Raw genomic sequence first — 14211 nt, 5'->3', positions numbered from 1 at the left:
GTGTTGTTAAACAGAGGGTTATGCTGAAGGTGTGGGGTTTTGTGCAAACACGTTAATATGCGTGATTAATGCAGGCTATTTGTCGTGGGCTTGGGCAGCTTTGTTTTGAAAGGTAAAGGTGGACGGAGCGGCGGGTTGTTGCCTACCCCTTGGGGCAACTCTGTCAAATGTAAACAAGAGGCCTTTGAACCTCAAAGGCTAACCCCAGTTGTTAACCCCTCAGTGTCTGACAGGGGGCATCGCTCTTAAGCTCAACTGCATGGCTAATAACCCAATTAAAAACATACCACGCCATACATTATCCTGAGGGAACTGGAGACGCAGCACATAAGGGCATATGTACGTGCAATGCGCACACAAATCCCTTCCTTTTGCACGAAAGGTCTTTGCTTATGTCTCTCTGCCTTTCTTAATCACACACACACATACACAGACTCTCCTAATTAGTGTCTCTCAAATCCAATCCTGTGTGTTAACTATCTCGCTCAGAATGGTCCTCTCGGGTGACCTCTGAACTGAACAGGGCTGTGCTCTCTTCCCCCACTTAATGATCGGGCTACCGTGGGTGGTAGCTGTGGTACTTGTGGGAGATCATTACTTTATCACTGACCATCTCACTGTGGGAGTAGGTAGGAGGTGGAGGGATTTTGCCATGGGAGGTACAGTGCATAAAAAATACCATCTTTTGGAAGAAAGAGGTTGAAGTTCACTCCGTATGCAAAGATACCTAATTTATTTCTGCACAGTACTGGTTGTTTAGTTACAAAAACAGTGTTCACATGTGACCTCTTAGGCATGTATTAACCAAATCTGATGTGTTACAGTATTTATTCAAATGTGCGCATGAACCCTCAAAGACTCATCACCCGACTCTACAGTTCTACATTGTTTTCCTGTTCATCGGTGCTTTGGTATTACAGCCTGCAACTTTTCTGTTTTGGTTCACTCACTGTTCTCATCAGTGGTGTTTCCAGACATAGCAGGCAGCTGGTAGCCTCGTACACCATCCGGATCTTGCGAGCTCCATTGTATTTTACTCGCAGATTTGCCAAACGAAAGTCAAGCGACTGAACCCATCAGTGTGGCGAAACGAGAATCAACTATTCAGTGTAAACAACATGGCGGCTTCCGCGGATGAGATGAGCGCAGCAATTGAGAAAGCCGCTCGCTGATGCTTTTTTCTCTTGGATCCTGCTGTTGGAATATGGACCGGGCACCTGTAATTGTGTCTTTTATCCGTAAATTCACGTTACACAAACGGCAAATATCCTTTACCGGCATGTTGTTTACTTTTTGAGCTTTGCCTCGATGCTTTTAGTACATCATACGCTTCTTTCATCTTATTTTGTTTATTTGACCCGTATGTTGGTGATAGACAGATGGTTTATCCAATCAGCAACCAGTATTTTTGTCCCTTCCCAAAAGATCTCGAAAAGAGAGTTACCAGATGAATATGCTGAGCAAATGTGAATCATCTGAATCAATACATCTGGCGGAGTCAGGTTAGGCAGCTGGTGGACTTAGTGGAGCATTTAGCAGTCAACGAACCAGATATTTCCCTGAGGAGTTGAAGAGTTAATATTGAACTAAATGGACTCTAATGTTGCGCTAAAACGTTAAAACGTGATGATATGTCAGTGCTGTTTGTAGCTTGTTGTGTGGCTCCTAAAAGGCCAAAAATCAGTTAATGCTGGTCTATGTAAAGATACATGTGTAGATGCACTGTTATTGAGTTAAAGGTGACATATGCTCATTTTCAGGTTCATACTTCTATTTTGTATTATTCTGTCTCAATATACAAGTATTCACCCTCTGTGTGAATCTCTCCATTTTATCATCTGTCTCTTTAAAAAGAGAAAAGTCTGCTCTGATTGATTAGCATCTTCCAAATCCTTGCTCTCTGCGTTTCTTGCTGTTATTGCAGCCAAGGAATGACTGTAACTGCACTGTAACAGCACTTTCTACTTATATATAGTATACTTGACATCACAACCTACGGTTTCTGCCTGACAGTGTGATTTTCTGTGACAGTGATTTGTTTAAATGTTTTATGTTATCAATGCAAATTGAATAATCAAGTACAAAATATCTGTAAATAGCAAAAAATTACTTTAATGAAGTTGCAGATTTGTTTTCTGTTGATTAACTTATTGATTAATTGGATAATCATTTCAGCTCATTTCTTGTGCATGACACACTTTGGAGTGTCACACACACTGTGCATGCCAATGCAGAAAATAGCCAATAATGCCTGAAGACTATTAACGTTCTTCTGTCACTCGCCATGTTGTTCTCAACTCACTTTTTTAAAATTGCTTAGCAAATCTATTGTGTGTTGAGCCAGGCTACACTTTTTGAACGTCAGCCACCATACTTTCACACTCACAAGTGTTTTTCTCTTCGTGTCACATCGTAAAGCATCCCCTTTTCTATGGCGGCCATCGTTTTATGGCCTTAGTTATTCCCCTATTAACACCAGACCTGCTCATTTCTCCACCTTTTTTACCTGAGGTTCACGGGAGATTAGTCTGCCTTTAGCCCTGAACAGAGATGCTAGCAGGCTGGGGTAATAGACCAGACCAATTACAGACTTAAAAAGGCCTGGCTTGCTATCAGACAGAAAAAGGTGCTCTGGTGTGTATATATATATATATATATATATATATATATATATACAGGAATAACTGACAGCTGAGTTCACTAGTTTAGAGTGCCGCCACCGCCTGGAGCTAAAGACCAGCAGATGCAGGGAATCCATATTGTAAAATAAGTATTACTCCAAGAAATGATGTTCCCATAATAATGTGTCATTTGTTGCTTTCATGTGGCTTTCCTGCTGACAAAATAAGCCTAATCTCCTTCTCATCTCTCTCTCTCTCTCTCTCTCTCTCTCTCTCTCTCTCTCTCTCTCTCTGTGTCTCTCTCTCTGTCTCTCTGTCTCTCACTCTCACTCTCTCTCTCTGTGGTCGACACGCACAACTCCCATACTCCCACACAATGTGCAGATTCCAGTAGGGCTAGTCTTCTAGAGTTTGAACACGGTAAACAATTATCTGTCTAGCCCTATACTAGCAGCAGCACAGCCACCCACCACCACCACCCTTTTCTCTCTCTTTCTCTTACCCCCTCTCTCCCTTCTTTTCCCCCTCTATTTTACCCTCTCTCATCTTTCCTCTGCCTTACCCTGACAGTGGCTTAAATAGAATGTTAATTTTGACTGGAGGATTTCAAAGCAGAGGCAGTTCCGTTTCATCTTGGTGTGCACCGCAAGTTCACCAACACAAAGTCACTCCTCTCTTCAAAAAGGAAGTTGTTTTTTCCTTCCTGTCTAGTTTTTTACATCCCTCTTCTCTTTCCCTTTTTGTGCTTTCTCACTGTTTTCTGTCTCGTCTCAAAAAAGACATGAGACTGTGGTGGTGGGGGGGGGAGCAGTGTTTCAAGGTGATTCTTACTGCCGTCCAAGTCCATGTGACAGGTGTTTTCCATCTACTTTGGGAGACCAGTGAAATGAAACAGTCATCATTTTGTTTTAGGAACATGTTTTCTCTGCACTTCGATTGCAAAGCAAATATGCATATAACTCACAATTTATCTATCCACTGGGAAAACTTTCCCAAGAGCAGGAAGGACATTTGCTAGTATCTCAGCTTATCTTTTTATGTAGTCACTGATCAGTGGGTATATTATATTATATACTGTGCGGTCAGTTGTCCATCTGTGGTTTTCTGTCCAATCGATAGTTAAAATGTATTTTTCTCCCTGTCTCTCCTCTTTTCATCTGTAGCTAATTGCAGAGCTACAGACCTCTATATGTGACTCAAAGGAGGAGGTTGTTCGTCTGCAGCAGGCCATGGAGAAGCAGTTGGAAGAGTCCAATGTTCGATGGGATGCGGAGAGGAAGACAATAACTCACCACGCTGATCGGGCCAACAAGGTCAGTGTTGGGCACTTACTCAATAAAATAGATATTTTGCTGACTTCAATCCAGCTCTGTGTCATGGCAGTGTGGGCCATGTGTGTAGGTAAACAGTGTTTGGCTTCCCTCTGTGGCCGCAGTCCACCAAGCTCTGATATTCAGCAAATGCAGAGAGTTCAAAATATCAGCATACCTCCACTGCCCTGATACAGAAAGTATCCTTTTAATCACACTTAATAATTGCATCTATCAACATTGATGGGCATAAGTAGTTAATTGCTTATTCTCCATCAAAACAGTCACAGTTACCCTTTAGGGATTTCTTGTTTCACAACCACAACTTCAAAACATTATTTCGTTACAAAAATAAAATAAAATTTGTGCTTGCATTCTGTTAATGATCAGTCCTGCTGTGGAGAACATGTGCTCCGCTGGCACAGAGGTGGCAGGTATCAGCAGGTGCTTTGCTTCAGTGGGTTTTTCTGAGGAAGAATGCATGGCTCACTGAAACAAGCTTCTAGTGCACAGTAACCCCGTCATGTAGGTCACACAACTTCTCTTGGATGGTCAGGCGAAGCGCTGGTTCCAAAAATCGAAGGTGTTTGTGTCTCGGGTCAAGCGCAGAGGCAAGCGTTGCACACACACGCACAAAAAACTTGAGTGCCATTGTTTACCAATCGAGTTAATTTGAAACAAGGACTACTCAAGGAATCGATCACTCACACTCGTCCCTAACATTGATGATATGAGAAACAAAATTAGTATCGTACCAACGTGAACCTTTCGCCGCCATTGTTGTTGTTAAATGTCCACGCATGGTCCGTCTTTTTGTTGTTTTTTTATGTCCGAACAGGCGCACATAAATGACGCGAGAGCCGCCGTAGGCGTCGTGCTCGTGCTCGTACATGTGCAAACACGCTCTAAAAAAAGCCCACCTCTCTCAAACGGGCTGTGGATGGCCAGCTGGTCGCAGCTAGGTGCGGAGCGGTTGCACTCACACTGGTCAAACGCACTAGGCTTTACCCGAAAAAACCTGTTTTGGCCCGGTGCGGAAGGATAGTGTGAGTGTGCCTCTGTGCGAGTCTGTGACTCTGCCTCTTATTTTGCTCTTATAAAACAGCATTGTCCATCACATTTCTTACAATAGTTTATAGGGCTATAATGTATATAGTTTGATTAAGTGGATTGATAAAGGCATTGTTTGCAACCTAACTCCCTTAAAAACCTGAGTTTACATGAGTTGTTTGTAAGGTTCATAATCTGAATGTTACTTTTACATACTACATGTAGTGTTCATCTGCAGAGGCAAACCTTTACACCTAGAGAACAGGGGGTCATCCGTAAATTACAGCCTTTAAAAAAGCCTTGTCTGGATTTGACTTTTATGGAGTAGACACGGGTCGCTCTTCTTTTGTTAAAGCCCAGTCACCGTTTGTATGCGTGCACTCTGTCATTTTTATGGTTGGCTGCAAACTCCATAGTGTCTTTAAGTGGCTTGTGTGCGCTATGTCTGGCTGAACCTTATAAATCTGTCTGATGCACTCCACTTCTTTAGTCAGAGCCTCTCTATATCATTGCTGTCATTCTTTTTCCCATTTTTTTTTCACTTTAACCTTTTTAATTCTCAGTTGTGTATTAGTTGATAACATTTAGATATTAGAGTGTCTCTTGTCATGTTTTATTTTGATGTGTCACTGCTTACTAGTTGAGACACTATATGAGTGAAAGCGGTCAGTCATTTAACATGCCTTAGGTAGCTCAGAGGAACTAAAGTAAGCCATAAAACAGTGCGACACTTTTAAATGTAAATACAACTGTATATTTTTAAGTTAAAAACTAATATATATATATATATATATATATATATATATATATATATATATATATATTCTGCCTCTTGCCTAGCAACAAGACTGGAACACAGTGGCAGTTGATTGGGTGTGGCTCACTAAATAAAGAGTTGATGTGTCTGGGATCAGGATATTTTTCCAAACACAACCTTGTCTGTTTGTGGTTTGCAGCTGCTTTATGTTTAAATGACACAATGTAGTGTCAGCTGATATTCAGTCATAAACAATTTATAACAAATTGTTTTATTCCTGCTTCATTGAAGTGACACAATATTTGCTTGCTGTCTAAATGGAGGAAAAAAACTACAGAAACATTATTCTATGATGCACTTATATAATTTAGATGCACATTACACAATAACTCATCCCAAATTACCATAATTTCTATTAAATCTTTGTTATTATGTTATAGTGTTTCAAGGGGACTTGAGCATCACTTTTAAGGAGACTTATAAGACAATGACTTTTGTGTGTTTGGCGTGATGGTATTTGACAAGCTCTATAGTTTCATTTAGCCATTTGTTAGCAAACACCTTTTTTTAAGCTATGTACACACTTCAAAATTCACAAGTGCAGGATTAACTGGCTAATTTTACGTTGTAGAGCAAAATATCTCATGAACGTTTTCTATGTAACTTACGGAGGAAAAAAAACACTTTGAGCTCAGAGAGGAAGCGCAAAAATCCTAACTCATTGTAGGACTCATTCCTGCAGCACTCTATTGTAGCTCTGTTGCTTATAAGCTAACTGTACCATGAGACAACACACACACACACACACACACACACACACACACACACACACACACACACATTGTATCCCATGTTGTAGACTGTTACGATACACAGGCCTTGGCATCTGTGTTTGGAGTAGACAAAGGCTTTCTGTGTCCATTATCTGTGTCCTCATTATTACTATCCCTCCTGTATTTACCACCCGTTAATGAGACTCCAATTAATGGTTGAATTGCTTATTAAAGGCGAGACATTTTGGGAAGCAAAGAATCATGAGGCAGAAGAAGGTAAGATTGGTTAAACTGCAAATTAAGAGACAGAAAATGAATAAATCAAATAAGTAGTTGGTGTAAACCTGAAAGCAGATGGAGAGGAGATGGATGAGATGGTACACAATGAAGGGGAAGAAAGAGAGGACGAACCAACAAAAGGATGGCGGAAGTGTGGGGATTGAGACAGCAAACAGAAGGACAAGGAAAGAAAGGGGGAGAGAGCGGAAAAAAGAAAGAAATAGCAGAGAGCTGTCAGTGGGCCATCGAGGGAGTGTGACGCCTGCTGACATTGTTTCCATGCTGCTCACTTCAAAGGGCTGGGATTATGAAGAGAGCGAGGGGCTTCAGACAATAGGAGGGGAAGAAAATAACATCAAAGTTAGCCGCACATTTGAATTGGGATAATCCCAAAACAGTTGTTCTGAATGCATGCTGTACTGGATCAGATGTCCTTCTTTTTCCCCTCTTGCCAGCCCCGTTCCGCCGTTTCTAGCCTGAATTTAGCTGCCTCTGTGGCGCTACTGTACTTGTGACTTCTTAAATGTGGGTGTTAACTGCAGAGACTTTGTTTCTTGTAAACCCCTTTTTTTAGATCAACAGTAGTACAGTTAAGTATGCTCATTATATGTTTGTGGGTTTTTTTGTAAAAGGGACGTTTAGGTGGAGGAGTATTTTTGTGTGGTGTGTGTAGATGTAGGCATGAGCGCTTGAGTGTGTGCCTGCTTAGCGTGTTTTCACAGACAGGGATACTTGCATTGCTGACCCTTCTCCGCTTGAATAGGAAATATCAAAGTGTGTGTTGCAAACTGTTGCAGACTTGAAGTGCACAGGCTGGTTAGTCCTGTCCAGATTAATGAGCAGACACACTGTTGGGCACCAAGTAGTTTTGCTGTTGTGGAATCTTGTAAGATTCAACATTATGCTAGTGGACTAAACATAAACACATCTGTCCATCTTGAATGGGAAGATGCAGTGTCACACATTGGATAATAAATTAAGAGAAGCTGGGGTTATGTAAAATGCCCTTCCAGTGTATCACCTCACTTCCTGCCTTTGTTTCCTATGAATTATCTCTCATATGGAGTTGTGGTCAGTTATATTTAGGTTACCAATTATCTCATAACATTGGGCAAGGCAGGAGTGGGCAGATTTAATGCACTGGAACTAGGCCGGTGTCAATGGACTGTGGAAGGTGAAAGCAAGATGAAAGCGTTGTATTTGCTTTCATCTGTCCAGTCTATTCATATCAGGTAAGGGGAATGGGAACCAATATGGAGAAAGCCAGTGTAGTGCACTGGGACATAGCCAGGGGATTATTCACTTCCTGATGTCATCGGTTTCCCTACATGTGGTATAAAGTGTCTCCATTTTCTCCTTCATCAGACACAGGGGGTTGAGGTCAATGTGAAGTTTAATAGTGAGGTTATTGGGATAACTTGAGTACACGAGGTGTGCTTGTATGGCCGTGTGCACAGGCGGTGTTTTTGCCAGTGATTGCATGTATGTGCAAGAGTGTGTGTGTGTTTGTGTGTCTGAAATGTGCAGCTGCCAAATCTGACAGAACTCAAGCCCACATTAGCCTGCCAAGAGACAGGTACAAAGACACACACACACAGGCCTTGTCTTTTCTCTTTCTCTCTTTCTCTCTTTCTCTCTCTCTCTCTCTCTCTCTCTCTCTCTCTCTCTCTCTCTCTCTCTCTCTCACACACACACACAGACACACACCCTCTCTTTCCAACTCTGTATCTTCAAACTCTTTCTGTCTCAAACTCTGTCTCTCTGTATCCTCCACACACACACATACACAAGCACACATGCTCACCTCGCCCTGCCAAAAGGGAGAGGTGGCTGGTGAATAAACAATGGCACTCCGCCCATAGTGTCACCCGCCTGGGCTTTGATCAGCACCGCTGTTCCTGCTCCCCACAGCAGTGCTTCCTGTCTTTCTGCCTGCTGAATGCTGCCATGCGTGCACACACTCACACACACACACCCATAACTTAGTGTCTCATTCTTATACATGGGCCTGCATATACTATATCTCTCCCATTTTCCCCTGACTAAGTCTTTTTTTTTCTGTCCCTCAAACTTGCACACAAACATAGATTTGATTCTCTACATACACCCACATGTGCTCAGTGTTTTCACACACCCACTCAGGAATACACACTTTTGATCCAGGCCCATCCAGCAGTAACTTCTGGTGCAAGTCAAAGAGAAGGTCCTGTTGTGGTGTCCTGTGGGTGACAGCAGTGACAGCAGACACATTACATAATGCAACAGTGACCATTGTCTCACTCTGTTTGAGGATAAGAGTGAATATAGATGGAGTCCATGTGATATAGGTGCTTTTACTTTTATTCCTGTCTACCTGTAACGATGAACAAGGCTCCTGTGCGTGCTTGCACACACAGAGAGAGCCACACAAACATGCACACATTCAAGGGGGCTAGTTGAAGCAGCTGCAGTTTGTCTGTAGTTCTGTAGTTATATATGCATTAGTTTCTGAGGGGGTTGAAAGGATGACTTTGCCTGTGGGAAGGAATGGCAGCAGTGGATCAAGAACAGGTGTGCTGGATACCCTCTGTTGCAGAAGCAAAGAGCTGCTTTGGTCTCAGTCGTTGTGTGTGTGCATTTGTCTTCTCTGTGAGTCTGTCCACGTCCTTCAACACATGTCCATGTTCTTGGTGTCAACCTCAAACTTTTTTTTCATTTGTTGAAGTTTAAGCCATCTGTTTTTCTGCAACTTTGTGTGTGTGTGTGTGTGTGTGTGTGCGTGTGATTACTACTTTGACAATTTTTTGTTTTTACTTTAAAGTATATTAAGTAGTCCCCAGTATTAACTTAAAATCAGATTACTTCCTGTTGTATGGAAAGGTATTACTACTATTACTATCACTATTACTGACCGAGAATCAACACTTAAGTCTGTTGCTCTTTGCTGACTATCTTAACTATAGAAATAAAACAAGAGTAGAATGGACATTGAACTGTGATCATTTGACTAGTTGAATAGAAAATGGCAGCACTGTGCCCTGACCATAGACATAGAATGAGTAAGCCCGCTACAATGGTCACAGTTCTGTGCAATGGCAACAGCACATAAAAATGGTTGCCGTTTTGCCCATCCTGCTATGTTGATTTGAATAGGAATGCCCAATCTACTCTCATTCTATTTCTGCTCCCAGTTACTGCACATTAACTATCCCCTGTGGAATAGAATAGAGACCCAGCAAAAATACTGACTGGTAAAAACATAAGATATTAACAAGGCAAAGAGGTTTATATTTTTTCTGAATGTATTGTGAACAATTATTCATCAGCATATAAGCCTTTAGAAGTTGATTATTTCACATTGTTCATATTTTTTTCAGCCTAGTCTACTGTAATTCACAAAGCCAGTGTGTTTGCTCAATTATAGCTAAAATTCTAACTATTTTTGTAGAATCCTGGCTACAGTTCATATATGTGACCATTGTGCTCTTAAATCCAAAAAGAAGTGAGGAGATTGTAGTGCTGTCAGTGAGGCTGAAGTCCAACCTCCAGTTCAAGCCTGTTTTGTTCTTGTATATTACCATTGGTGTCCACTAGAAAACTCTCATTTTAGATCCGTATATCTATTATATGAAGGCACAGTTCCCTCTATCACTTTCTGACTCTCTTTATGTATCCGTGTAAGCACCCATCAGCCTTTATGTCTTTGTATATGTTAGTGTGTGTGCACAACTCTACATGTGTGCCTGGTGTTGGCTGATTGATGACTTTTCCGGCTGTGGCCAGATTCCCGGCAGTGTTTGATCCACATATCGGAGGAGGTGGAAGTATGAGAGAGATAACATTCCAGGATGCAACTAGGGAACGTGGGAAGTAGAGCAGCTCATAGAGACCATACTCTGTTCTCGGATAACAAAAGGAAATTACTCATTACACCACTGAAATAAATAATGCTAAGTACAAAGACTCCATGACGGCCTAATGTCTTGTGCTTTCCCATTTGAAGAATCCTATGCACAGACGAATCCGGGCTGTAGGCAGAAGTAGACAAGCCGCCATCACTGCGTTGGCACCTCACTTGTAAAATCCTGTATAACACTTTAGTGTATGTAAAGGATTTCGGAAGTGCAATTGCCAAGAAATCCGTCCAGCGGATTCTGTAGAACCAGTTATGTGTTGAAAATAAAGTCAGCAAATGGCATTCAAATAAAGGTTATAATATACAAAACTTTCCTCTGTCGAAGTTTTCAACATTATTTATTCCAGTTTTAACAGATGGCTAGGTGTCTTTTTTGGACTCTGCCACAAACACCATAAGTCTCTGCTACATGAAATCAATTTTACTTTGCTAGATCTCCATCATTTTTAAATCCTCATGTCTTATCACAATCTCAGTGACTTGCTGACAACGATCATACCAGGGGCCCCTGGTGATGGTGTTTTGTTAGGCGAGTCTCCATCTCTAATATCTCTTTCGTTTCCTTTGTACACAGATTACTTTCATCAGGTCGGTCAGTTGTGAAAATTTACAGCTGTGATTAACCCAAACATCGGCCATCTGATTCGTAGTTAAAGCCTGATGATCACCAGTGGGCAGAAATACTCAAAACACAATTTCACGGAAACATAACCCTGACGTACGATTGTCTCATCAAGTTGCTATGGCTTACGTCTCACCATCTGACAGTTTACTACTCTACATGTAGCACAAAACAGGAGATTATCTGTGTCAAATACGTCCTCACTTACTGGAAATACTCTGTTTGATTTAGGCGAGAAGTAGTGCCTGGATAGGGCGTGCAAGAGGGAGGACATGATGCAGATTACGCCGCAGTGACAGAGCCAGTGCGTAATTTGGTCATAAACAATAGAGTCTCTTGCTGTTCCTTTAATTTGTTTGTCTGTTTAATTTGCGTTCTCACATACAGCCCCCCGCTGGGTAATGTCTAGATAAAGGGGCTTAAGTGACTCTTTCACATTCACAGGTTTAAATATCTTAACCACTTTAGGATTTTTGGGATGTAAATTACACTTTAATGCAGACAGTAGTCAACAGTTTAGACTAGCTTCAGCTAATTTAGTGAAATACTCTCAGCTAGATGTAATATCGAGACATGCAGTTGCCTGCTAATATCTGTAGCAACTTGTGTAGCATCAGTGACGTTTTTTCTGGTAATAACCTGAACATTCAACCGTGAAGTAAAACCAGGATCATTGTTTTATTTTATTTTTTTAAGTTTTTGCAAAACTATACATCCATTAAATTATATACTATTTCATAAACAGAATATATGTATGTGAGCCCACACATACACACACACACAGAGCATATGGTGCATATTTCAGAGTTGTTTCCTAGTCTCTTTCTACTGTAGCTCACAGCAGCTGAAAGAGACAGAGACGGGAAGATAGAGAACAGTGTGTTCCCCCTGTGGCCATAGCTCGGTTGCAACATGTCTTCATTACCACGGCAATTGTCTTACTATTTTCATCAGTACTAGGAAAGGCGCCTCCATAACTGTGCCGACATGTGTGCATATTGCAATAGACGCAATAACTGTTGTATTTGCTGTTCAGGAGAGTTTGCTGCTGCCGCCATCATCACAGCATCTTTGCACTTCAGTTTGAAAATCAGCATTAAAGGCAAGTCAATTCATACCAATATCGGTGATATGTTTCAGAGGGGCTGTCCTGGTCGACTTGCTAAACCATATCTTTTTATTACTACACACAGACAGACAGCAAAGCAAAAGTTTCACTTTTCTAACACCTCAGGAGGGAGACCTCTCTCCTCCTCCTCCAGCTTCTCTCTTACACTCACTTCTTTACCTTTCCCACAATCCTTTGATAAAAGTGCAGATAAAAGAGAGTCTGTGCTCATCTCTCTGGCCATCCACCTCTCCTTGAGGTTAGCACCTTCTTTATTATTTACTATTAGATCAGTAGACATATATACACACACCGCCTTGTTCTACTAAAGCTTGTGTGCGTGTGTGGGCGCAGTCCACATACTGTGTCTTTGCTTATGTATGTCTGTGCTTCGTTCCCCTTGTGTATGTATCTGTTCTTACCCCTTTGCTTGTCTGTGTGAGTGTGTGCATGTGTGTGTGTCCTTGGCTGGAGGCGGAGCAGTGTGAGGTTTTCGCTGCTGTCTGAAGTCGTCCAGCCTCAGTGTCATTAGAGGATCTCTTTAATCCAGACTTTGGGAGAAACTTCTGACAGCACGCTGCAAATAGAAGGCCCCGCCGCACATGAAGAGTAGCTCCGCTCCTAACAAAACACCAAGTTTAAAGAGGCCCCTGGCCTTTTTTCCTCCTCCCTCTATTCCCTCCTGTCTTTCTTCTTTGCTTTTTTTCCCTGCCCTCTGTTGCTTTTACTTCACCCTAGGGAAACATGCTTGCCTTATCTGCGCAGGAGGACCACCCAGGAAAGATGACTCAGGCATCGGTGTGTCTGTGAGCTTATGTGTGTATGTTTGTGTGCATACAACACTGGAATTGCACACTCATTTGACTGAGTGCAGCCCTCACATTTTTAGAACTTTTGCTGTTAATATTAATGCATGCCTATACCTGCATGGATCGCTCTGAGCGGTGTGTTTGTTGGTGCTTGCGTGCGCGTGTGCCTCACTAATCCTTTGAGCCAAAGTTTGGAATGAAAGGCAGAGGCACAAAGCTGATGGAGAGGTGAGAGAGGCCTTGAAGCTCCCGACTCTGGGACTGTGCAGCAGAGGTATGCCGCAGCCCCATCTCTTCACTCCGGCCACGTGTTTTTCTCCTTCATGTCCCTCCCCTCTTCCTCAGTATCTTGCTGACTCTTATTCTCACCTGTCTGAACTTTCTCTTTTTTCCTTCTGATATCCTACTCTCGTCTTATCTCTTTTGCATTTTGTTGGCTTTTTTTCTCGTTTGTGCATCTTTCTCTTTCATTTTCCCCCCTCCATCTCTCCTTAAGAAATCTAATTTCTCGATCTTCCTGGCATGTTCACAATGATCCCAGTCTGCATGGCTGATAAAGACCATATCGCCCTGAGCATCTGGAGACACTTTAGCAGGATCCTCTACACACAGTCATTCACACACCACATACTATTGAGACAGCCAGCATCTGTGTGTGTGTGTGTGTGTGTGTGTGTGTGTGTGTGTGTGTGTGTGTGTGTGTGTGTGTGTGTGTGTGTGTGTGTGTGTGTGTGTGTGTGTGTGTGTGTGTGTGTGTGTGTGTGTGTGTGTGTGTGTGTGTGTGTGTGTGTGTGTGTGTGTGTGTGTGTGTGTGTGTGTGTGTGTGTGTGTGTGTGTGTGTGTGTGTGTGTGTGTGTGTGTGTGTGTGTGCGCGTGCGTCTCTCTCTCTGGAAAACCCTTGTCAACAAAGTGATGTTAAAGAAACCCACTACAGTTACTGAAGCGTGGAAGAGACTGCAAGAAGAATGGACCAAGCTCAAACCAGAG

General features: G+C 42.2%; 1 protein-coding gene across 1 annotated transcript in view; it reads left to right on the top strand.

The window, feature by feature from the left end:
* The window catches only part of cep112 (centrosomal protein 112), a gene marked incomplete at both ends in the record, with an annotated part of 99215 nt that overhangs the window by 71714 nt on the left and 13290 nt on the right, over nucleotides 1–14211 (top strand). The window contains one exon of the mRNA XM_083931855.1: nucleotides 3785–3934. Within this exon, the coding sequence (XP_083787981.1) occupies nucleotides 3785–3934 (150 nt within the window). The remainder of the gene's footprint in view (nucleotides 1–3784; nucleotides 3935–14211) is intronic.

This window comes from Echiichthys vipera (assembly GCF_963691815.1).
Source record: "Echiichthys vipera genome assembly, chromosome: 17".
Classification (NCBI taxonomy): domain Eukaryota; kingdom Metazoa; phylum Chordata; class Actinopteri; order Perciformes; family Trachinidae; genus Echiichthys; species Echiichthys vipera.
The sequence above is the reverse complement of the archived record's forward strand: the minus strand, read 5'-3'. Positions and strand labels throughout refer to the sequence as shown.